Source organism: Saimiri boliviensis, chromosome 12 (genome assembly GCF_048565385.1).
Source record: "Saimiri boliviensis isolate mSaiBol1 chromosome 12, mSaiBol1.pri, whole genome shotgun sequence".
Taxonomy (NCBI): domain Eukaryota; kingdom Metazoa; phylum Chordata; class Mammalia; order Primates; family Cebidae; genus Saimiri; species Saimiri boliviensis.
This window is the reverse complement of record NC_133460.1, coordinates 39,787,826-39,813,952: the sequence shown is the minus strand read 5'-3', so window position 1 is coordinate 39,813,952 and position 26,127 is coordinate 39,787,826. Positions and strand designations below refer to the sequence as shown.

General features: G+C 37.2%; 1 protein-coding gene across 6 annotated transcripts in view; it reads left to right on the top strand.

Annotated features, from left to right (window-relative positions):
* Positions 1-26,127, top strand: part of ANK3 (ankyrin 3) — a 698,348-nt gene that overhangs the window by 611,156 nt on the left and 61,065 nt on the right. For 5 of the 6 annotated variants that reach the window (XM_074382265.1, XM_074382263.1, XM_074382262.1 and 2 more), the window contains 2 exons: positions 4,894-5,118; positions 7,921-8,075. In XM_074382265.1, coding sequence (XP_074238366.1) covers positions 4,894-5,118; positions 7,921-8,075 — 380 coding nt within the window. Of the gene's footprint in view, positions 1-4,893; positions 5,119-5,658; positions 5,758-7,920; positions 8,076-26,127 lie in introns of all 6 variants that reach the window. The other variant, XM_074382261.1, reaches the window with a different exon arrangement.

The following is a 26,127-nucleotide window of genomic DNA, read 5'->3' as shown; positions in this document are numbered from 1 at the left end:
AAAAAATTAATTTTGTTAGAAAAAAATAATGAAATTATTGGTACAACACACTTTTTTCCTGGCTATTTTGATCTTTTAGGTCTTTAATTTTCCTTTTCAGAAAATTTCCTTTTTAAATATTTTAAAATTTGAAATATAGTGATTTTTCTTCATTTTGCTTTTCTATTCAAATGAAGTTTCTTCTGGGTATCTGATTTTCTGATAGAAGAATTTCTCTCAAATATTTAGTGGTTATGTTTTTTGTTTTGTTTTGTCTGACAGGGTCTGGCTCTGTCGCTCAGGCTGAAGTGCAGTGGTATAGTCCTGGCTCACTGCAACCTCTGCCTCCTAGGCTCAAGCCATCCTCCCACCTCAGCTTCCTGAGTAGCTGGGACCATAGGTGTGCATCACCATGCTCAGATAATTTGTGTGCTTTTTCATAGAGATGAAGTCTTGTCATGTTGCCCAGGCTGTTCTCAAACTCCTGAGCTCAAGCAATCCATCCACCTTTGCCTCCCAGACTGCTGGGATTACAGGCGTCAGCCACCACACCGAGCAAATATTTGGTTTTCAAATTAGGAGTAAGCTGTGGCATTGTCATTTTTTTCTCGTATGATACAGGTCTTTGATTTGACAAATGATTTGTTTTGTGTGATTTTCCTTTTAAAAGAATATGTAAATTTTCAAGTTAGTGCCTTCTGCATTTCTGAAATAAAATTACAATTAAGTTGTATTAAATTAATTAGAAAAAAGAAATGAATAAAAAGAATAAAGATTAAGAAAATAAAAAACATAGCAGTATCTACACCAGAAGTGCTGTGGTTAAAAACCACATCAAGTAGCCTCCTCATGCTGCCTCTCTGGTCAGTGGAATTTGAGACTGGACTCTAAAAGGGAACTTGCTTCAATTACTAAATTAATAAATTAGTGTGTCTTTAGATACTAGTTTCTTCATCTATAGTTAATTCAAATTTGGGATAGTTGACATCCATGTAAGTATAATCAAAATAATCTATTAAAATTATGAATATTTCAAGGTATTTTTGCCTTTGAAATTGGCATTTAGGTCATAAGTTAATTGTGATCAAGGACAAGGGCAGATTATTTTGTAATTAAATAAATTAACAAAATTAACAGTTGTGAAGTGCTTCATATGTTGTGTATTTGCTGCTGCTTCTAATTAAAATAAATTGTAATAGCTAATGCTTACTTAGTTCTTGTCATGTACCTGGCATTGTGCTAAATCTTTTACATGTATTGTCTCATTGGATATTTACTTGAAATTTAAGATGATACTGTGAAATACATATTACTCATTATCCCCATTTTACAAATAAAAAGTCAGGCTTATAGTAATGCTTCAGTTTATTTAAAGAATCATCATAGATTTTGGCTTTGTAATACTATGATTCTGAGAAACAGATCAATATCATTCAAATGGGAATAACTGACATGAAAGTACTTCATAAATTATCAACTTTATGGTGGCTTTTGAGTTATTAACATTGCATTTCTTTATGCAATTAGAAAAACCTTGAATTATTATAATATTAATTTTTAAACTGCTAAAATACATAATTTATATTAGATGCATATGGGTCTAATATTGGAAAAGCAAAATCATAAATAAACCAGATTCGAGAAGGAAACTGTACAACATTTGGGATACATTCAGGGAGCAGACATGTTGAAGAGTTTTTTAAATCACACTTGATGAATTGCCACCTTAATTCAAAGACCTGAAACCATCACTTTGTATTCGCTACAAATCAAAGACAGGTAGTAGGGCTTAATTTAGTAAACTGAGAAGTTGAAGAAACACAATAATAAAATCAGAAACGAACTTTCCCATACAGTAAACACAATGAAGTACTTGAATATGCAAGTTATCTTCCCTTCCCCTTGAACTTTATTGAAGACAATAGAGACAGCAGACATGTGCAGAAAAGCAAAAGTGATGGCAGCTAGTGTGGGCTTATTTGAAAAGGAAAATATAGACCTGGTGGACACTTAAACATATTCACTGATGCCAGGTCCTTGGAGAACTTCATGTAGCTATGTAAGGCAGAGAATTTTCTAGGTTATCCCACAAATGCCAAATGCCCTGGTTTCATTTTCTGATGGTTTTTATTTTTCCTTTGCTTGTCATTGACATTTTCTGTTGCTTGCTTCTAATTATATTACATTAATTTTTCCCATTTGCTTTCTAAATTATTTTGCAGCTATTCTTCTCCACTTCCTCAGTATGATTCAAGGTGATAACTGTGTCCTTTATGTGAACCATCTTTTTTGTATTTTTAATTTCTGTGAATTTTTCCCACAGTTAGATTGTGTCATTGTCTGTAGTGTATCAGCGTTTGTCATCCTGCTGTTCCTAAAACTAGAAACATTCATGTATTAGCTTTAGGATCATTTGTAGAATTCGTGCTATAGTTTAAATATTAATAAGATACAAATATTATTACATACCACCTTTTAATTTGTTCTATAAGTTATGTTGCATGACTTTTTTTTGCACAGAATATGTAATACATGAGTTTGTAAAACAAATCACTGTATTTTATAATGTTATTGAATAATAGGACCCGTGTCCTGTTTAATGCATAGTCCCAGTTTTCCTCAGCCTGTTGACTCTATGAAGTTGAGAACCTCAGAACAATAAACAGCTGCTAATGAGCACCAACCACGCACCGTGCGCTATACAGAACACAGATAAAGAGACTCTTCCAGTTTATCGTTAATATCAACTTAACTACAGTGTTTTTTCTATTGGTTCTGATATTCTTTACAGCTGAGATATTTTTATTTTAATTCTGATAAACTGTACACTATCTTCGGTCTACTCAGCTCCAATCAGCTATCTACCTATCTATCCATCCATCAATCCATAAGTATTAGTAACCAAGTCTCACTTACACAGTTTAAGCAAAATAGTTTTCCTCATTGATTTATTCAGTAAGCATTTAACATGTCCCTATTTTGTACTAGAATTGTGCTTGGCTCTGCAGGTCAAGCAGTGAACAAGACAGACCGAATCAGAATTATTATCTATATTGTCGAGACTCAGCAGTTGCCAGAGCAAACATTCCCTCTCAGTGGAAACACCCCAGTCTGTGTATGTGTGTACTGACATAACCGAATCTTCAAGCCCAGAGTTTGTCGTGAATTGTATTAAATCCATTGTTACTGTTAGTCCCAATGAAAATTGATTTCATATTTAAAGCTGCTAAATGCAGGGAAGGATTTGATTTTGTCTCATAATATTGCCGTATTTCCTTTGTTACTGAATAAAATTGGTTGTTAAATATACGTGTCTAAGAAAATGTAGGCATTCCCAAGCAATTTCAAGTGAGCCTCCTGTCTTAGCATTGATAACAATTCATCACGACACTTGTATAAGTGAACAAGTATCTTTTTCTTTGACTAGGGAGGAGTGATTTTTGTTTTCTTTTTGTTTTTGAGTTAGTGTTTTCCCATTTTACCTTGATTATCATAGTGGTCCCAGTCTCCCCAGATCGATAAAATGTTATAAAAGACGTAAATTAATCCAGAGTAAAATGGTTAAATCCAAAACAAGCAAAAGGGTGTGACGATGAGTCCACCTTACTGATGAGCGGAGTTGGTGCTAGGAATCTGATAGGCTGAAAAATGATCGCCAGCCCATTGCCTTTCCCTGTGGGGATCACAGGCCAGTTTGCTTGGTTGAAAAGGTCACTCTTTCAAGGTCAAGAGGTATCATTGTTCAGAAAAGGGTCCCCAGCTAGGAAGTCCATGCAAGGTCTTAAAATCTGTTTGCAGGATACTAACATTGTTTTTAGAGGAAAAAATAGTAAAGAATTTTGGTGGATAGGATTATTTCCTTTCCAAAAATACTAAAGGAATTTTTTCTAATTATCACCATTTTGTACTGTGCTAGTAATCCGTATATTTTCATATGTCAAAATCAGAATACAAAGATATATTTGTGTTCCCCCGTCTGACATTAACTCTTCCACATGTTGGACTCATTGATTTATGTTTACTTATAGCTCTGTGATAATGGTAACTGTGTTATAACTCTGTGATGATGCATACGTGATAGAAGACAGTGATTCTAATATGCTTCTACCCAGATATAACACAGTAAATTTCTTTACATTTCCATATCTATTAATCCATGCAGACAGTTTTTTCCTTATTAACTTTAATAAAAGGCCAATGACAGAATTATATAATTTAGAGCCACTTTCTAAAAGTCTGAGTTCCATTTTTTTCTTGTATAAATTATTCAAATGTAGGCTATTTTAAACAGATTTTAAGCCCAAATTTATATGGAGAATATTTCATCCCTTTCCATCAAAATTACCTTAGCAAATCTAGTCATCCCCTGCTTTTATTCTTATATTCTGCTTCATCACAGTAGAAATTAGTGTTGGTATGATTAAATAAATATACATTCATTTTATGAGTTGTAAATATCAAGACATACTGTGGAGTTTCATCTTGTAAGAGTGCATATGGCAGCATATGGCAAAAACCACTTATAGTTAAAATGACCTTTGAATATAAAGACCACAGTTTGTTTTTTGTTTTTTTGTTTGTTTTTTTAAATGCATGAGAATCCTCTTAATAGACAGTTTTTACTCCAATTTTGATACCTTTCTTATTCCTTCCATTTGAGCCTGGAAAAGTAGTTGGCTTTTTTGTTTGGGGGTCAGGTTCCACCAAAAATAAGTTGTGTTTCAGTTTTTGAAAGTGCACAAGTTAAAAGCATGTTTGATGTGACTCCACTGTATTTACTTCCGATTTATCTTTAAAGAGAGGAAATAATAGCTACGTTGTCTGTCGCTTTAAACTTTAACATTTCATTCCAAAACCTGCTGTGAACACGGTTTATTTCCATCCTTGATTTGGCCTCTGATCTTCTCCCCACAGGTTTCTGGTTAGCTTTATGGTGGATGCGAGAGGGGGCTCCATGAGAGGAAGCCGTCACCACGGGATGAGAATCATCATTCCTCCACGCAAGTGTACAGCCCCCACTCGAATCACCTGCCGTTTGGTAAAGAGACATAAACTGGCCAACCCACCCCCCATGGTGGAAGGAGAGGGATTAGCCAGTAGGCTGGTAGAAATGGGTCCTGCAGGGGCACAATTTTTAGGGTAAGTTGTTTTGTCAGTTTCAACCTTGGTCCTTACACATCTTTGATTTTCTTTACTCTTGTTAACTCAAGGAGTTAACTCTTAAAACTGCTTAGTTGGACCTGATTGTGTATACTTTTTATAAAGTGTCAAAGGTCACAAAGCTGTGTGATTCCATGAAAGGCTAATAGACTGATACTTTCTTAACTCAGTTTGCTGGTCAAGGCTTTTACTAACCGAGAAGCATGTTCTCTGCTCAGCAAGTGCACGGAACCCCAGTGGTCCCTGTAGAAGTCAAGGCACCATTTTAGGGAAAAAATACAGATGCTGGAATGATTTCACCACATTGAATATATGGCTACTTTGGGGACATGTCTTTTTAAAGAAAATTTTTCAGGAAACAGTTCATTGTGATGCGGTATTTTACAAAAAGGAAAAATAAATTTAATTTGTTTTCTGAGGTGGCACTTGGGTGCAAATCAGGCAGGCTCTGTCGTGACTGACAGTTTGTTCACAATTTCCCCTTCTCGTTTCTCTTTCTGCTGCATGGATGTTATTCAGTAAACTGCATCTTCCTACCAATCCTCCCCCTGTAAATGAGGGTGAGAGCTTGGTTAGCCGAATCCTGCAGCTGGGGCCTCAAGGAACAAAATTTATTGGGTAGGACCTTTATAGACAAGATACAGAATGTCTACAATTTTTTTTCCATTTTCAATTTTTTTCTGTCACACCCATGGTCTGATTCTTGTCTTAAGTTTATTTTTATTTTTTAAGTTTTTTTTTAATGCTTTCAGTTGATGTGTGTCACTGAAAGAAAAAAAATCATAGTGGCTTGACTTGATGTAGCACCGCTACCTATCTTGTGCTTTTCAAGCATGTGGAATTCACTGCAAGCATTCTGCTTTCATAACTTTGTGCTTTTGTAAACCTTTCTTTAATTTGAAATGTTTCTTCTGAATATGATACTTTTAAGACAGCGACAGTCTTTCATTTTAACCCAGTGTTAGGGAAGGTATTTGCAGGCTTTGAATCAACATTTGCTATAAATTTCATGTACATACACCTGTGTGTGTGTGTGTGTGTGTGTGTGTGTGTGTGTGCGTGCGCGCGCATGCGTGTGTGTGTGTATGTGTGTGTGTGTGTGTGATTAGATCTTTTAAAAAAGTACATGAGTACTGTAATTTTTTATGGGCTTTGAGAAGAAGTCATCAATAAGTAAACTGATTTTGAAAAGTGTTGGGAACACAAGATATTTAAATAAAATGAAATAGGCAGCAGATAGAATATTCTTTTAAAGTTATTAAATTGTTTCGTTTGGTTTTGTTTAAGCTTAAATGCATTTGTATTTGTTGTTTGTTCGCTTGTCTGTTTGTTGTATTTGCCTTGGCAGTCTGCATGAAGAAACCTGTTAATGAAAAGCTATGCTTGGCTTTCACCTTGGTCAAAGGCCCTTGTTCATACCTTCTTTCCAATATCATTGAACATCATACATAAAGCCACATTCCTTAAATATTTACAGAGACAGTATCTGACACATTAACCTGCAAAGATTGTATCTTCTCAAAAATAAATACAATTTAATGTTTAATTATAAGGTATAGTTAAACATTATGGTAAATATCTTAATTTGAAATCGTTAATGCTTCTAAGAACACTTGATTTGTTTTCTACTTATTGAAGAATAAAGGCATTATAAACATTATTTCTTAATATTTAATTTAAATAAATGATAATGATTTTGCCAAAAGCAAAATGATCATATTTATCATCTCCATTTTAAATGAATACTTTTCTAATAAATCAATATTTATGTTTTTATTTATGTTATTTGATCATTACAACTACTATTCCTTTTTATGCTCTTACTTATTTAAGCCTGTATCTTCTGTTATCACATATACCTAAACACATAGGTGAAGAAGTGAGGTTCCATACAACCTCTGTAGGAGAATAATGATACTGTCTACTTAAATGTCATAAAATGAAGCTGCACAATCCAACTACATAAACTGTGTGTGATTGTGGTCTGCTTACTTCCATTCATCTTTTTTAGTATTTATCCTATTTTAAAATTTACCAAAATTACTCCCCGTGGCTTGATTGGCTATGTTGAATTTGCAGCCATTCTTTTACATTCCTTTGCAAAAGGACACTGTCAAACTTTACTATGTCATTATATGACAATTTTAAACCAGCAAGTATTTTTTTCAGAAAGTGTAAGTATTATTATGTAGGTTATATTAGAGCCAGGAATTGAAGCTACCTACTACCATTTCACAAATTGAAGAACATAGGAACTCTCTTAACTGTACAGGCCATGAAAAAAATGGAATCTTAATGTTGACGCAGTAGTTATATTGATTGTTTTCTTGCTAAGAAGGAAATACAGCAATAATCTTTCAAACTAGAAACTTTAGAGAATTTTTTTTTTTTAAAAATGGCTGTGTCCTTTTAAATCATTAGCATTTGTATAATATACCTACAGTGTCTTTTTAAAATGGACCAACTTTCTTATGGTCTACTTTAATAACTTTCCATTCTGATTCAAAATTCTTATTCATAGGTACTGAAAATTTTCCCCCATTAAATCCAATGCCTAACATATAGTAGTCCTCCAAGAACTGTTTGTGAATGAATGAATGATGGCATGTTATCAGGCTTCTAAAATATTTAATTAGCAAATGATTCTGCAGCTTTGAAATCATTCCCAACCTTAGTGGCACCTCTGATTTTCAAATGAATACTGTTATTGAAATATTTTTAAAGTATGATACTATAAATATATTTAATCTGATACAAAAATAATGTGGATTTTTTTTCCAGCCCTGTCATAGTGGAAATCCCTCACTTTGGGTCCATGAGAGGAAAAGAGAGAGAACTCATTGTTCTTCGAAGTGAAAATGGTGAAACTTGGAAGGAGCATCAATTTGACAGCAAAAATGAAGATTTAACTGAGTTACTTAATGGCATGGATGAAGGTAACAGTGATGGCTCCTTGGTTCTGTAAATATCTGCAGGCAGAAATTGAAGGAATGGCTGGATTATGTGAAACAGGACTTGAATTTCACACATTTGTTTTTTAAGCTAGGACCCAAGTTCTTCAACTTTTATTCCTGTTTTCTATATCATAAAGCATGATGTTTCATTTAATCTGACACACTTTTTTTCTCCATCGTATAAAAGTACAAGTATTGTGATGATTCCATCTTGAATCACATACGTCAATCTTTCCAATACCAAAGAAAATTTTCTAAGTCAAAAATGGGCAAGGAGAGGGTGAAATAATAATGGTAGGTATGCAAGGCATGCTGAGCATTTTGAAGAAAATGTGTTCACATTTTATTTTTGGAATTTCCTCCGGTCTCTTTCAGCTTTTTCAAGTTCCTCCCAGATAAATTCAGTATCCTTCATACATTTTTAATTTTTCTTGGGCCATAATTAGTTTTTAAAAACTGTTTCATGGTGATTATTGGAGTCTGTTGTGTTTCAATGTCTTGTTCTTTGACATAGTAAGACTGGTATATATCTGAGCATGTCACTTTTTCATACAGAACTTCTTCAGGCTGTCTGACCCTAAGAACATGAGCAGTTTTTCTTAGTAGACATTAGGAATGGTCTGGTTTTGAGAGTAGATGTTTGATGCGGAGTATTCCTTTAAAAACGTTAAAAAAAAATAGAGAACAGGCTCACCATAAAGTCTGATGCTGAAAGAAAAATATCAGAGCTAATTCTTCCTTTATACTCACTTCCTAATCACTCCAAATCTGGAATTATTTAAATAACAACTTTATTAGAGATAGAATTCATATTTCATAAAATCCACTCTTTTTAATTCACCGACTTTTGGAATGCACTCAGCATAGTCTCTCATGGGTTTCACGGTTTGAACCAAGGAGCTAGATGAAACTCTAGGGTACTTGAGGAATGACCTTGGGCAAATCTGTTGATCTCTGTGAGCCTCTGTTTCTTCTGTAAAATGGAGATCACCTTCCTAACTTCCTAGGTTTATTGTTGAGAATAAATACAAGAACATGTGAGGTTCATATGAAATGCTGTCTTTGTCATGGAGTAAGCCCTTGATAAGTATGAGTTATTATCATTATATTCTCTAGAAAAAATTGTCCTGCCAAAGGTTTGGCATAAGACACATCAGTACCGACCATGAATTTAAAGATGCGTTTACAGCAAGGTAGAGGGAAAGTAGTAATTGATGAGTGGCTGGCATTCATGAGGCACTGATAAATGCCTTCATAAGTGAAAATTGAAAAAGAAAGGATAGGACTGCAAATCAAGTGGTTTTTAATTCTACTTTACTTATAAGGAAACTGAAGTTCAGAGACGTCAAGTAACATATCTAAGGTTACCCCACTGAGTAGTAAGGCGGGGGTCAAAATCTAGTTCTACTTCTTTTCTTTTTTATGAGATGAAGTCTCACTCTGTTACAGGCTGGAGTGCCGTGGCACGATCTCTGCTCACTGTAACCTCCACCTGCCGTGTTCAAGCAATTCTTCTGCCTCAGCCTAAACTAAGGCTCAGAGATTGAGTGCTAAACTTAAACCTACACGTGTAAACTTGTGTTGCAGGTGTTTATTGTACAGATTATTCTTTCACCCAGGCACTAAGCCTAGTACCTGTTAGTTTTTTCTGATCCTCTCCCTCCTCTTACCCTTTACCCTCAAGTAGGCCCCAGTGTCTGTTGTTTCCCTTTGTGTCTACAAGTTCTCATTTAGCTCCCACTTATAAGTGAGAATGTGCAGTATTTGATTTTCTGTTCCTGCATGTTTGCTAAGGATAATGGTCTCCTGCTCCAACCATGTTCCTGCAAAAGACAGGATCTCATTCTTTTTTAGAGCTGTATAGTATCCCAAGATGTAAAGAGACAATGATATAATTCTCTGTCTTGGATTCTATATGTGATTTTGGAAAAACTAGATAGCATTTCTTTGCCATTCTTTTAAAGACCAGATAAATTTTGGTTCCATTTTAGACAATTCAAAGGAAATGCAAATACTTGTAGGCTTAAAGAATCAAGGACTGGAGGCCACTAGAGCAAAAGTGAGGATGGAATTTTCAAGGCACAGGTTTTCTTCACATATTAAATTTAACAGTAACGAAGGAACCGCTACACAGTTTATAACTGAAGCTCAGTTAATCTAATTATATGCCAAACTCCAGCCCATCTCACCACTCTTCTCATATCCCCAAAGACACTTCATTTTTTTTTATGGTAATTCTATTTTTAATTGTTTGAGCACCCACCATACTGTTTTCCATAGGCAGCTGCAGCATTTTACATTGCATTTTATAGTGCACAAGGGTTATCCACATCCTTGCCAACACTTATTATTTTCTGTTTTGTTTTGTTTATGATGGCCATCCTACTGGATGTGAGGTAGTTCAACATAAGTTTTTATTTCACTTGAGTAAATGCCTAGGAGCAGAATTGCTGGACTATATGGTACATCTATATTTAAATTTATATTAAATCATTGAGCCATTTTTCAAAATGAATGTACCATTTTCCATTCTGTCCAGCAATACTGAGAGTTGTAGTTGCTCTGTAGCCTTGTTAGCACTAGACATTCTTCTTTTTAAATTTTAGCCATTCTAGTAAGAAAGTGGTAGTATCTTACTGTGGTTTTAATTTTGGTTTTAAGACACTTCCTTCTTATCAGAACTTTCCTGTCTCCAAAAACAGACTGACAAAAATAAAACCCAAATCTGTCTTTTTAAAACGCCAACTTATCTTTTTCCTTAAAGGTCCAACTATTGAAAGTTCTAGTTCAGAGAGAAGCATACGCACAGTTTAGGAGATTTTATGGTTTTTGTGTTCTTTTACCCTCTCTACTCTGTTCCCCTCCCTTTTTGTTACTGAATAACTGTTAATTAACAAGATAAAAATAGTTCCTGAATTAAACCAGTGACCAGATCACTCAAGGTTTCCTTAAAATAGAGAAATAAATTGTCCTACCGTTATCTTATATAATGTATCAATTTCATGACAATTAAGCTTTATCTGTCGTCTGTGGCAGGTGACCCTTGATAGTGCCTGTCTTGTTATAAATGTCTGCTTTTTCAACCCCCTTCTCCATAGATGAATTCTTTGTGCTACTTCATAACAAATCTATATGGTTTTTTTTTTTTTTTCCAAGTCAGAGACTTGCTTTGTCACCCAGGCTGGAATGCAATGGTACAATCTCATCTCAGTTCACTACAGCCTCTACCTCCTAGGTTCAAGCAATTCTTCTGCCTCAGCCTCCCGAGTAGCTGGGATTACAGGCATGTGCCACCACGCCTGGCTAATTCTTGTATTCTTAGTAGAGATGGGGTTTCACCATGTTGGCCAGGCTGATCTCAAACTTTCCACCTGGTGATCTGCCTGCTTGGCCTCCCAAAGTGCTGGTATTACAGGTGTGAACCACCGTGCCCAGCTATCTGGTAGTTTAACAACTAGTCCTGTTGTAGGCTCTTCTCTGAAAATCTTAAAACTCAAGTATTTAAAAAACATCTTAGCCAATATTCTGATCACTGATTTTTATTAAACAACACAATCGTAAAGATCAGTTTATGTTCTATAGTGTGGTAAAATGTGTGAAGCCTTTCCATGTACTCAATCAAATTTAACTCTTAGAATAACTCCTGGGAACGAAAGGTTTAAGGAGGAGGAGAATTCGCCCCATGTAATGTGGTGGTTGGGATCATGATTTATGGAAGTTACTTAGACCAGAATTCTCATGTTGGCTCCGCCACTTACTTGTGTGACCGTAAGCAAGCACTCAATCTCTCTGAGCCTTTAAATTTGTTTAAAAGGCTCTGAGTGTTTAAATTTGTAAAATGAGGATGTCTAATAGTGAATTACTAGGGAATAGATGAGCTAATATATGTAAAGTTCCTAGCATGATGCCTGATGTCGGAAAACCACTCAATGTGTAGTCATTGTCACAACTGCCATGTAAGTTGTGCAGGAGAGCAAATGGGGTCTGAAATCCTGCCTTTTCCACTTGTCAAGCTATCTGCCCTGACACTGATCTGTAAGTCATAGGGGTGCTTTTTTCTAATTTGCTCAAAGCTACTATCTTGTTGCCAAGCTGTGTATCTACAAGGTTGTGTACACCCCAAGGGGGCACCCTTTTCCAAATTGTGTAGAACAAGAGTCACATATATGTTAGCTGGCATTTAAATTTTCCATTACTAATGAAGGCACCCTCTTAGTTTCTTTGTATGACACAAATATGGTATATATTCAGGAAAAATTGTAGCTGCAAAATAAGGGGAATTAAAAGTTATTCCTTATTTCCCAGGGACAAAATCATCGATGGTTTTGCTAATGAAGTAGGTGTGTTAGCAAAGGTCTATTGAAAAAGGAGGCTAGAGTGACACAAAGACAACTGGTCTGGGAGTGAAGAAACTGCCATCAGCGTTAAGGTATCATGTGACAGGAACAACTTTTCACTTTGGCAGCAGACATCTTGTTCTAGTCTTTGTCGATGCTTGTTTTGTCAGCAGAGAAAAAGATGCTGCAAACAGAAAACAAACATTCATTCCCCCTACGAAAGTCTTATGCACCAAACTGAATTCATTTTATGAGTTTAATGAAAACCTGACTTTAATTAAACTCGCAAAGTTGCATTAAACGTGTTTAAAATTACACCTCCAAACTCAGACCCCAAAGAGCATTGCGTAGTTTGCAGTGACCTTGGATCTGGAAGCATGTTCTAGTAGAAGATGTCCTTCCTCCTGTAGAAGTCCTTAACTTACAAATCGAAAAGCTCGAGACGTGTTCTAGTCCTGTACTGTCTGATACAGTAGCCACTAGCTCCATGGAGCCACAGAGCACTGGAAATGGAACTAGTGCACATGGAAATGTGCTGCAAATGTAAAATACACTAGATACATGAAGTTTAGTACCCTCCTCCAAAGACATACCTCCTGATTCATTTTTACATTGGTTACACATTGGAATGGCAATATTTTGGATATATTAGTCTAAATAAAATGTGCTCATAATCCCAGCTACTCAGAAGGCTGAGGTGGGAGGATTGCTTGAGGCCAGGAGTTCAGGAGTTCAGCCGGGGCAATACAGAGAGATCTCATCTCTAAAAAAGAAATAAAAAACTAATTTCACCTGTTTCTTTTTTAGTGTGGCTATAGGAAATTTGAAATTACATATCCAGTTTGAATTATATTTTTACTGAACAGTGCCTCTCTGGACAGTGTGTAGGCTTTGTTCTTCATATCTATTTGGCTTTAACATAAAAAACATTGCTACCTAAGTGTTACACAGGAGGCTTTGAGTATATATGAATTAGCCAATTATTTTTGAATCTCAGTCACTGTCTTGGAACAAAATGTGACTGACGTTCCCCCAAACAATTTTACAATGCTAGGAACTTATTTTCTTGCCATTGCTTAACTTTCAAATGAGAGCAAATGAAGTTTTTAAGATAATACATTTTAGATTGAATGATTACACTATTGTTTCATTGTAAACAGAAACCAGAAAGGGAAATTGATACTTACTATGTAACAGTAAACAAATTTTGTAAATTTACTATCTGACTATATAAACACCTTAGAAACAGACTTCTTAGAAGTTGCTACTTAGCAGGCTGGTGCAGTGGTTCATGCCTGTAAGCCCAGCACTTTGGGAGGCTGAGGTGGGTGGATCACCTGAGGTCAAGAGTTCAGGACCAGCCTGGCCAACATGGCGAAACTCGGTCTCTATTAAAAATACAAAAAAATTAGCTGATGTGGTGGCACATGCCTGTAGTCCCAGCTACTCAGGAGGCTGGCAGGAGAATCGCTCGAATCTGGGAGGCAGAGGTGGCAGTAATCCAAGATCATGTCATTGCACTCGAGCCCGAGCAACAAGAGCGAACTCCATCTCAAAAAGGAAAAAAAAAAAATTGTCACTTGGATTCATTTCAATATAATTTGTTTTTAATTTATAAGCCACGAGACAGTAATCTTAAGTGTCGAGTCATTGTAGAAGCAGTTGAGCACAGATAAATGAAATATATAGCTTTATGTTGTACACAGCCCCATCTGCTGGAGAAATCTAGTACCAGTTTTGAAAAATTCCAAAGGAGAGAATAAAATGAAATTTAACCAAATCAGGATTATGGTTGGGATGCAAATAAAAAATAAAAAAAATAAATAAAAAGTTGAAACATAGCAAAATACTGACTTTCACCCTATTGCCATAAACTGGCATTTAAAATCAATTGAGTGATGTCCATCATGTTGTAAAGGAAAGGAAACTACCAGAACAGTCCCCCAAACTAGTTTAGAAAATAAAAATTCTAGTTTAGAAATGAAAAGTAGACCAAAGAAAATGAGGATTAATTGATAAGGGTAAGTTTTAATGCATTTGTTTATATGGATTGGCCAGAAATTAACACGTCTTTATGAAACATTAGTGGATCAAAATAACATCAGACGTCCTGCCCCCCATGTCAGGCACAGTAGAGCTTTTAGCCCTCTGAGGGCAATGAAGCAGGTCTGAGAGGTTGGACATCAGCCTCCGCTACCTTTGCTGATGTGAACAGAGAGCCCAGTGTGCCAGAAACTGCAGGTCTAAGCTTTTGGAGTTTAGTGTGTTCTGTATTTGCTGCTCATGCGAGGTTATTGATTCATGGTGTTTAAGACATTGTTTATGATCCTGGATTTTGAAGACAGAATTATATCAATTGATTTTTCCCCTAGAAGTAACAGTAATGGCTTAAACAATAGGGTGAAAAACGACATATAGAGACTAATTGCCTGAAAGCATGCTTTTATTTGCAGAAATGGAAAAGTAAGCGAATGTTCTCACATTTCAAACACTTTTCTAGAAATAACATAGAGAAGCAGATACAAAGAATACAAGTCTCTTAATCTTCAGTCATGGAAGAAAACCCTAGAAGAATTACTCCAATGTGGCCAGACATCCCCTACTTCTCTTCCTCCAGGAAGCCCTTCCTAAACCCCAGACTCAGATTAAACTGCTAAATACACCTACAGCACCATAACTGCAACTTTGAGGTTTGATATCTTCCTTGGTGCACTGCAAAAGCCCAAGAGGGCAGAGACCAACTCAGGCTTGTTGACAGCCATTATGCTTAGTGCCTATAATAGCTCTTGATACAGAGTTGTCACTTCCTCATAGTCTGCTGAATGAATGGAGAAATGAATGACTTGTGTCAGGCATATGCACCCCTGTTGGTGACACTTTTTCTCAATAATCCAGTGACCCATACTTAAGAGAGAAATAAACTTTCTGGAGGAAGGGAGGCTATACCAAATGGGGAAAGGAGGGCTGGGGCCTGGGGAAGGCTCTGGGGCCGGTTATAGTTATTCTACACACGGAGTACCAGCTATAATCTTAAATGTCAACACTGAAACAAGAAGTAGTCACATTTCTCCCTGATTTTTAAAGTAATACCTCATAAGTACATAATGATTAAAAATGAGTCTTCTGAAAATAACTTTAAAAATACTTGATTGTGGGCCGGGCGTGGTGGCTCACGCCTGTAATCCCAGCATTTTGGGAGGCTGAGGTGGGTGAATCACGAGGTCAAGAGATTGAGACCATTCTGGTCAACATGGTGAAACCCCGTCTCTACTAAAGACACAAAAAATTAGCTGGGCATGGTGGCGCGTGCCTGTAATCCCAGCTACTCAGGAGGCTGAGGCAGGAGAATGGCCTGAACCCAGGAGGCGGAATTTGCGGTGAGCTAAGATCACGCCATTGCACTCCAGCCTGGGTAACAAGAGTGAAACTCCATCTCAAAAAACAAAACAAAACAAAACATGATTGTCAGAAATTATATTACTAGACTGCTAAAACTGGAGGGAAAACACGCAGGTATATCATTGTTTCCAGACATTCTGCAACATCAGCACTCATTGCACTGTGCAAATCTAAACAACAAAGAGGTCTCTACCCTGAATAAAGACGTGAAGTAATGCTAATCCAAATAGATATAAAGCAGATGACAAAATTGAATATCAGTTAAACACTAAAATTGTAAAAGGTGCATGGAGCCTTTTGTACTATCTTTGCCATGCCCCATGAAGTTATAATTATTTTTAAATAAACGTTTTTTTAAAAATTGAAAAAGTCTCGGCCGGGCGCGGTGGCTCACGCCTGTAATCCCAGCACTTTGGGAGGCCGAAGCGGATGGATCACGAGGTCAAGAGATCGAGACTATCCTGGTCAACAAGGTGAAATCCCGTCTCTACTAAAAATACAAAAAATTAGCTGGGCATGGTGGCGCGTGCCTGTGATCCCAGCTACTCAGGAGGCTGAGGCAGGAGAATTGCCTGAACCCGGGAGGCGGAGGTTGTGGTGAGCCGAGATCGCGCCATTGCACTCCAGCCTGGGTAACAAGCGAAACTCCGCCTCAAAAAAAAAAAAAAAAAAGGAAAAAGAAAAAGAAAAAGTCTCAGCTACGCACGGTGGCTCACGACTGTAATCCTAGCACTTTGGGAGGCCAAGGTGGGTGGGTCACTGGATGTTAGGAGTTTGATACTGGCCTGACCAACATGGTGAAACCCTGTCTCTATTAAAAATACAAAAAAAGAAAAAAAAAATAGCTGGGTGTGGTGGCACACACCTGTGATCTCAGCTGACTGGGAGCCTGAGGCAGGAGAATCACTTGAACCTGGGAGGCAGAAGTTGCAGTGAGCCAATATCACGCATTGTACTCCAGCCTAGGCGACAAAAGGAAAACTCCGTCTCAAAAACAAAGAAACAAAAAAAATTGAAAAGGGTTCTATGATGTTTACTTCAAGGAAGAAGGATCAAGTTACATCATTTGAGGATTTTTCCCTATAAGATCTTAGGTGAGCTTATTATGAAAGCTGGATATTTTGATGGAGCTGAACATTAATTCCAAAGGGATAGAGGCCTGTAGTTTTCTAAAATAGTTCAGTGAATATACTACAAATGCTATGTTGTTCTACATATTCTCCAGCTAGATTTGAATATTATAGATTTATTTTTTATTTTCATTTCTCCCAACTTAATTTCAGTAATCGGTGATTTTTTAATGGAATGAAATGGAAATGATAGTATTCTGATACACTTTGTAGAGATAGTGTAATGATTATTTTTAAAATCTAACTCAGTATTCTCTTAGCTCTGCTACAGATTGGCTCTCTGGCTGCTCTCAAAAGCTGTATTACCTCAAAAAGAATATATAACTGTTCTAAGTTATTATGTGAACAGAATTGTGCTGGGTGGTTTTTGGTCATTTATTTGTCATATCTATCCCAGAGGAAACATCTCATCCTAATCATATCGATGAGGAACATATGGCTCAAGAGAAGTTCGGGAAGGGACCTAAGGCCCAGGTACACTGATTACAGAGCTAGATTCCAACCCTGGGCACCTGTGTATAGCGACTTTCCACAGTCCCCTTGCTTTTTGAAATCTAACATTCTAAAAATCCTTTACTTGTTCACGTCTCAGTATCAAATACCCCATTCTTAGAGGAGCTGAGCAAAGCACACACCTGCCTAGAAATTAACCCTGATACAGACATCATCCTTTGGGAAACCTTGAGGCCATTTGTATTCCTTCCGGGGACTATTCACACTCCAACCTGACCAGGTCACAAGTAGCCTTTGAAATCTGATTTGATATGGGAAAGAGAGCTGTGTCCCCATTTAACCAAGTGATCGAGACATTTAATTGCATGTGCCTGTAAGAGTAAGGCAAAACTAATCAGGATGGTCATTTCAAAGTGTTAAGAGGGCTGGGCATGGTGGCTCACACCGGTAATCCCATCACTTTGGGAGGCCAAGGTTGGTGGATCAACAGAGGTCAGGAGTTTGAGACCAGCCTGGTCAACAGGATGAAACCTTGTCTCTACTAAAAATGTAAAATAAAAATAAAAATAAAAATAAGTTGGGTGTGGTGGTAATCCAGGCTACTTGGGAGGCTGAGGCACGAGAATAACTTGAACCTGGGAGGCGGAGGTTGCAGTGAGCTGAGAATATGCCAGTGCACTCCAGCCTGGGTGACAGAGTGAGACTGTCTCAAAAAACAAAAAGCATTAAAAGTAACCCATTTAGTCAGAACATGGTTTCAGTCATGTTGTTTATGCTTCACTGTATTATGGTCTCCATAGCCATTTATGTTTGCAAAGCATTTTATGATTCTTACTGTTTGTAGCAAATCCTCAGTCACAGAGAATGCTGTCCCACCTTTTACAAATAAACTGAGTCACGAGGTGTTTAAGAAATTTATCATTTATCAATGAGGCAAGAAGGCAATGGAACATTAGTGGCACTGGAATCACGGCCTGCTGTTTAGATAGGTCAAAGAGAAGTCAGGTCACCTCTTCCACCATGGCATTTGCACATCTATTCATTACTCATCCAACTATCAACCATCACTCATGTGTCAGGCAGTCTGCAAAGACACTGTGTTAAAGAGTGGTTGAAGTCCAGCTCTGCGTAAGTTTCTCTCTTCCAAATACCCCTTTCCTAGACCTATGTTCTAAGCTCTAAAACTGACCAGCTAAATCCATCTGGGCAAGTCACTTAACCTTTCTAAACTTCAGACACCTATTTTACCAAAATGCTGCATTGGGCAAATAATAATTGACCTGACACAAAGTAGAACTTTAGTCAGTATAAATTTGAGTCTTCCTCCTGGCCAAAAATACCCATTTCAAAACTCACTTCTCTTTTCCCTTTAATCCTCTTTCTGTATGTGAGAATTTCACTAGTAACAGATTTAAAGAGGGAGAAGAGAGAGGAATTTCAGGGTCTTTTCATAGTCTATGATATCATGAATCATGCTGAAAGGTAAGAAGCTCTCATGTTTATGTTTCATCGTTTACCTTATAACAACTTCTGCCATTTTCTGCCTTAACTTTTTTAGCTTTGGAGTTATTTAAAGTGTCCTTTTAAAAAAGAAAACCGAGAGATCGAGACCATCCTGGTCAACATGGTGAAACCCCGTCTCTACTAAAAATACAAAAAATTAGCTGGGCGTGGTGGCGCGTGCCTGTAATCCCAGCTACTTAGGAGGCTGAGGCAGGAGAATTGCCTGAGCCCAGGAGGCGGAGGTTGCAGTGAGCCGAGATCGCGCCATTGCACTCCAGCCTGGGTAACAAGAGCGAAACTCCGTCTCAAAAAAAAAAAAAAAAAAAGAAAACCATGTAAAAATAATATTTATTTTTGCCAATGAGCTTCTCTTTTCATATTAAACCATTCTTTTTTCTAGGGTCCTGTTATGTTTTTAACAATTTGGTCTAATTCTTTAAGACAAAGTACAGGATGAGAGTCTACTAAGACATTACTTTTCAAATGTATCATAAAGTAATCACAGCAGGATAGAGTGAAAAACAGATTTTTAGGTTTCACCCCAGGTCTGTCTAGTTAGAAGCCCAGGAATCTGTGCTAATAACATGTAGTACTGGTGTTTCTTACTAACTGGCCAGTTTGGGGAACATTGCATTAAGAGCTAGGAACTCTGCAGATGTGACTGTGATAGAGGCATTGCGTTTGTGCCGCAAATTATTTTGTTGAGCTTTTTTTCTGCAATGTATAGGATGGGACAAAACAAAAGATTCTTGGTAATATATTGCTGCTTCTGTGACCTAATTAGTAAGGACTATTTTTAAAAATCTAAATACATATAAATTCAGTCCCAGAAAGAATATTGGCATTGTCCATTTTTACATTATCAGGCTTTGTTACTATTTGTCTAGAAATCTGACTTCTCTGATATACTTTTATTTATTTATTTTTGAGACAGACTCTCACTCTGTTTCCCAGGCTGGAGTGCAGTGGCATGATTTTGGCTCATGCAGCCTCCATCTCCCAGGTTCAAGCAATTCTCCTGCGTCAGCCCCCCGAATAGCTGGAACTACAGATGCAAGCCCCCACACCCAGCTAATTTTTATACTTTTTAGTAGAGATGGAGTTCCATCATGTTAGCTGGCCAGGATGGTCTTGATCTCTCGACTTTGTGATCTGCCTGCTGCAGCCTCCCAAAGTGCTATGATTACAGGCATAAGCCACTGCATCCAGCCTCTGATAAACTTTTAAAATATATAAGGCAACACTCCCTAAGAGAGTTTTATGTTCTCATGAGAGTTAAATTCATTTTGGGTAAATGTTCATTAAGTAAACAGTAATTTGAGTTATAAACACATGGGCATAATAGATTTCACTATGGATTAAAAAGCAAGGTTAGAACTACTTTTTCACATCAATTTTTTTTTTTAATAAAAACAAAACTACGCCAGACACAGGGGCTCATGCCTGTACTCCAAAGACTTTGAGAGTTTGAGACAGAGAATTGCTTGAGACCAGGAGTTCAAGACCAGCCTGAGCAACATGGCAAGGGCCAATATCAACAAAAAAGTTTAAAAATTAGCAGAGCGTGGTGATGTACATCTAGCCACTCAGGAGGCTGAAGTGAGAGGATCGCTTGAGCCCAAAAGTTCAAAGCTGGAGTGAGCTATGATCATACCACTGCATTCCAGCCGTAGTGACAAAGTGAAACCTCATCTCTAATAAAATAATAAATCTCTTTTATTTTAAAAGTGAAATCTCCTAATAAAATATAAAATAAATCCAAAGTAAAACCTCATCTCTAATAAAATAAATCTACTTTAAGAACCAACAATAACTAGTCTCTACTACTACATATATTTTATAGCAAGACTTAAAGAACTGTACAGTTGTCTGATCTGAAAAGTGTCTGAGTCTCATTGATTCCCGGTTGATTTCTTCAGTGGATGCTCATTTAGCACCTGCTGTGTGCTGCATCACAATATCAAACATCATTTAATTTAATAGTTTAACTGTGGTTACTTCACTTTTTATGAAAAGAACACTGAATTTTTAAGACACACTAATAATTTTATTAGACTCAAAAGCCTTATGGGAAGGTACTCATGATGCCAAGCAATGTGGCCAGACAGGGTGTGCGCGTTAGCTGAGTGTGGAGAGCCCATGCTTCCTTCCTTCTTGCGGCCTCTCTCCAGCTGTCTGGGTATTTAGTTATCTATTTTCCAACACTGAGCTGAGGATATTTCATTTTGTATTTCACTTTCCTTTTTTAAAAGCAAGACACGGGAAAAACGTGTTTACGTTGAATGTATTAACACATTAAGATGTTATCTAGTGTTTTATTATATTTATATACAATATATATTAATGCTAATCCTATTAATGGTCATATCATAAATTTTCAGGTCATAAGAATTGTGCAGTGACATTACTGACCGCTTTTATCTCCTCCTTTTGCCTTCTCACACTTACCTACTATCGGCGTCATTTATTTTAACTTAGGCAATATCCTAGAATTTCATAGCCTAGCCATCAACTGCAGACTTTGAAGAGAATGTGCCTTTCTTTACAAAACAGTATTTAAGTAATACTTTTTGTATTTTTTAACATTTTTCTTGGCTTTTAGTGTCAGGAAAAAAAAACAAATATTTTAATCACACAGATAAACAGGAAGAAACCTGGTTATAAGAAATGAGAGGGATGGGCATGGTGGCTTACACCTGTAATCCCAGCACTTTGGGAGGCTGAGGCAGGCACATCACTTGAGCTCAGAAGTTCAATGCCAGCTTGGCCAACATAGTGAAATCTCATCTCTACTATAAATAAAAAAAATTAGCTGGGCGTAGTAGTGCATGCCTGTAATCCCAACTACTTGCGAGGCTGAGACAGAACAATTGCTTGAATCCGGGAGGTGGAAGTTGTAGTTAGCTGAGATTACATCACTGCACTCTAGCCTGGGCAACAGAGTGAGACCCTGTCTCAAAAAAAAAAAAAAAAAAAAGAATACTGTTTCTCCATTTCATCATGTAGACACCTGGAAATCTGAGTGTTCAAGAAGGCAGTGTATGTGATTCTATTTAAAGCACAGTACATGGAGACCCTAAATGTTCCCCTTGCCTAAAGCAGTGCCTGAAATGCCCACATTAGTTTTGTCTTGGAGTTGAGGCTTATCTTCAGAATACTGTTGAAATGTACATTGAAGGTCAATAACCATGCAAGTTTTAATGGTGTCAGAAGAATTGCTAAAAGCTTTGAAATAGAATGGACACAACACAGAGGGTCCCCGAGCTGCTGGGGAATTCTAAAATGTGCCAGAAGTTGAATGGGGAGGGTACTGATTAGTTCTTCCTGGAAGCTTCTGTTTAGTTAGAAATCTGAGCATCTCCACTTACAACTTGTCTGCTGCGTCTGATGTGTACATGTTCACTTTATTTTTGAGGGGGCTTTAATGCTTTATCAAAGGTGATAGACTGTAGTTTAAGTGTGGTCAGCCTGCCTCCATTACACAAAGTGGCAGTTCTTCCCAATTCACTGCTGTCATCATTTTCAGGGATGTTATAGTTGTCTCTTTCTACTTTTAATCCTCACAAATGTGTGTACATATTCCCAGAACTCACTCTCTCTCTCTCTCACACACACACACACACACATACACACACACACAAAGCTAAGAAGTGTACAATACTGTTAGTTCCCCCAAAAGATGCCCCAGCTCCTCTGGTGGTTCCAGAGTGATCTTAAGTAAATCTCATCCTCACAGGATACACAGCCTGTTATATGCAGAATTTGGAAATCTGCCCCATTTGAAGGATGCAGTTTCATGATCATGTCTTCTTAAATTGCTAGCACCATAAGGAGTCCTGAGCCATTCTGAGGGAGAACATAATGAAAACTTTGTGGCTGAAGTGAAAAAATACCTGTTTAGCTGTTGATATGTTGTATAGCAATTTAAGCAGATAATCAGAACTTTCTCAGTTGCAGCATGAGTTATGAACTCTAGGAATTCACTCTCTTAAGCCAAATCATAGAGAGGAAAATATATTTGCTTTGTATGGAAAACTTTTATCTCCCTTCAGCTACATTGAATAGGTAAAAAAAAAAAAAACTCCTCCAGAATATTCTCCTAAGCATACTATTTGATTATTTCCTATTTTTCTATATATAACTTTCTTTTTAAAAATTGTTTGTCTTTTTTACACTAGGATCTCAGTGTTTAGGTTTCCAGAGGAGAAGATACTTTAGGAGGCAAAAAGGAGTAAACTTCCAGTTCCTTTTTTTTCCTGATACTTGCCTTTTTTAATTAGACAAGAAAATAGTTCTGTAGTCATTGTTCCATTTGGGAAATCAATGTTTGATAATAAAAGTTCTGTTGGTGGCTCATTTTTTAAATCTGGGTTGAACCCTGTTTCTCTCCTAGTTGATAATTTAATCCTCCCATCTCAGAGGATGGATCATTTAGTGGTTGATTTGTAAAATGAAAAGATGTATTGATCCAATTACCTAATCATTCATTTTGCCATTCTAGAAATTTCTATTTGAAATAAGCCATAATCTCAGCCTCACGTATTTGTTAAGGAGGCAGAAATATTAATAGTTAAGGGACAGTGGGACATGTGCTTATGTATCTGAAGTATGAAGAGAGGCCTATAGGAGTAATGAACAACAAAAACGACTCCCACCCCCCAAAGTTTGGGGATTGTCCCTTTATTTTGTTAATAGGTAAAACAAACACAGCTATATAAATATATACTCTCTTGTTCCCTACCCTTTTCTCATCTCCCCACCCAATTCCATTTCCTGTTCCTCTGAAGTAACCTTTGCTAACAGCCTAGAATGTTTCTTCTACATATTCCTTTTTTTTTTTCCAAGTTCAAGGAATATTTATTTGGCAATATGCACCAAATCTAATCAATTCAATTTTTTTATCCTTCATTTTATTCTGTTGGCTGTAGAGTTACTTTATAGCAAAGAGATGCTTTTATTGCAATAAACTTTCAGATCTTCCCTAAGAATTTAAAATTCTCAGCTGAGTCACTCTTGCAGTGCTGAGTCATACTGTCATGAAATCACTGATGCTCTGTGTTCTAATGAATAGCATTAACCTCTGAATTTCAGCAAGGTAAAAGATTTCAACAATTCTAATGTGGTCTTAGTATCTAAGACTTACTTTACCTGATTTACCTTGGTTTGCTTTACAAATCATTGCTAGGTGAATATTTAATAAATGTAACTCACAACAAACTTTACATGCTGTATTTATTAGTATTGCAGGGTCATAAAAGAAGTAATGATACTCCACTGAATTGCTCTTCATAGGATCCTTTGATTCTTTCTTTCTTTTACCTCTTAAGTCTTACCACTTGGACCTATATCCTTGACAGCATATTTAGAGGTTCTAGCAGGGGAACACAGCTGCTTGTGTACCCTTCAGTGAAGAATGGTTCTCTATCTGGGAAGGTCATCTTCTTCAACCTAGCAAGTAGCTTCAGAAAGGACACACATGGAGTAGTGAGGCAGGAAAAAGACACCTGCCAAGTCATCCAGATTAGCTGAATCAATCCTGGCCATCAATGAGGTGACAGATGTTGCAGCCAGATTACTCTCATATTTTTGGATCTATTTTCTTCACTGCCTGCAGGTACTGCTTAGTGATTTAGTCTTTTTTTTTTATTGCATTTTAGGTTTGGGGGTACATGTGAAGAACATGCAAGATTGTTGCATAGGTACACATGTGGCAGTGTGATTTGCTGCCTTCCTCCCCATCACCTATGTCTGGCATTTCTCCCCATGCTCTCTCTCCCCAACTCCCCACCCGCCGCTGTCCCTCCCCTATTTCCCCTTGACAAACCCCAGTGTGTGATGCCCCCCTCCCTGTGTCCATGTGTTCTCATTATTCAACACCCACCTATGAGTGAGAACATGTGGTGTTTGATTTGCTGCTCTTGTGTCAGTTTGCTGAGAATGGTGGTTTCCAGGTTCATCCATGTCCCTACAAAGGACACGAACTCATCGTTTTTGATGGCTACATAATATTCCATGGTGTATATGTGCCACATTTTCCCTGTCCAGTCTATCATCAATGGGCATTTGGGTTGGTTCCAGGTCTTTGCTATTGTAAACAGTGCTGCAATGAACATTCGTGTGCATGTGTCCTTATAGTAGAATGATTTATAATCCTTTGAATATATACCCAGTCATGGGATTGCTGGGTCAAATGGAATTTCTATTTCTAGGTCCTTGAGGAATCGCCACACTGTCTTCCACAATGGTTGAACTAATGTACACTCCCACCAACAGTGTAAAAGTTTTCCTATTTCTCCACATCCTCTTTAGCATCTGTTGTCTCCAGATTTTTTAATGATCGCCTTTCTAACTGGCGTGATGTGGTATCTCAGTATGGTTTTGATTTGCATTTCTCTGATGACCAGTGATGATGAGCATTTTTTCATGTTTGTTGGCCTCATGTATGTCTTCTTTTGTAAAGTGTCTGTTCATATCCTTCACCCACCTTTGAATGGGCTTGTTTTTTTCTTGTAAATCTGTTTTAGTTCTTTGTAAATTCTGGATATCAGCCCTTTGTCAGATGGGTAGATTACAACAATTTTTTCCCATTCTGTTGGTTGCCGATTCACTCTAATGACTGTTTCTTTTGCCATGCAGAAGCTGTGGAGTTTGATTGGGTCCCATTTGTCTATTTTGGCTTTTGTTGCCAATGCTTTTGGTGTTTTGGTCATGAAGTCCTTGCCTAAGCCTACGTCCTGAATGGTTTTGCCTAGATTTTCTAATAGGGTTTTTATAGTGTTAGGTCTTATGTTTAAGTCTTTAATCCATCTGGAGTTAATTTTAGTGTAAGGTGTCAGGAAGGGGTCCAGTTTCTGCTTTCTGCACATGGCTAGCCAGTTTTCCCAACACCATTTATTAAACAGGGAATCCTTTCCCCATTGCTTGTTTTTGTCAGGTTTGTCAAAGATCAGATGGTTGTAGATATGTTGTGTTGCCTCTGAGGCCTCTGTTCTGTTCCATTGGTCTATATCTCTGTTTTGGTATCAGTACCATGGTGTTTTGATTACTGTAGCCTTGTAGTATAGTTTGAAGTCCAGTAGTGTGATGCCTCCTGCTTTGTTCTTTTTGCTTAGAATTGACTTGGCTATGTGGGCTCTCCTTTGGTTCCATATGAATTTTAAGGTGTTTTTTTCCAGTTCTGTGAAGAAGGTCATTGGTAGCTTGATGGGGATA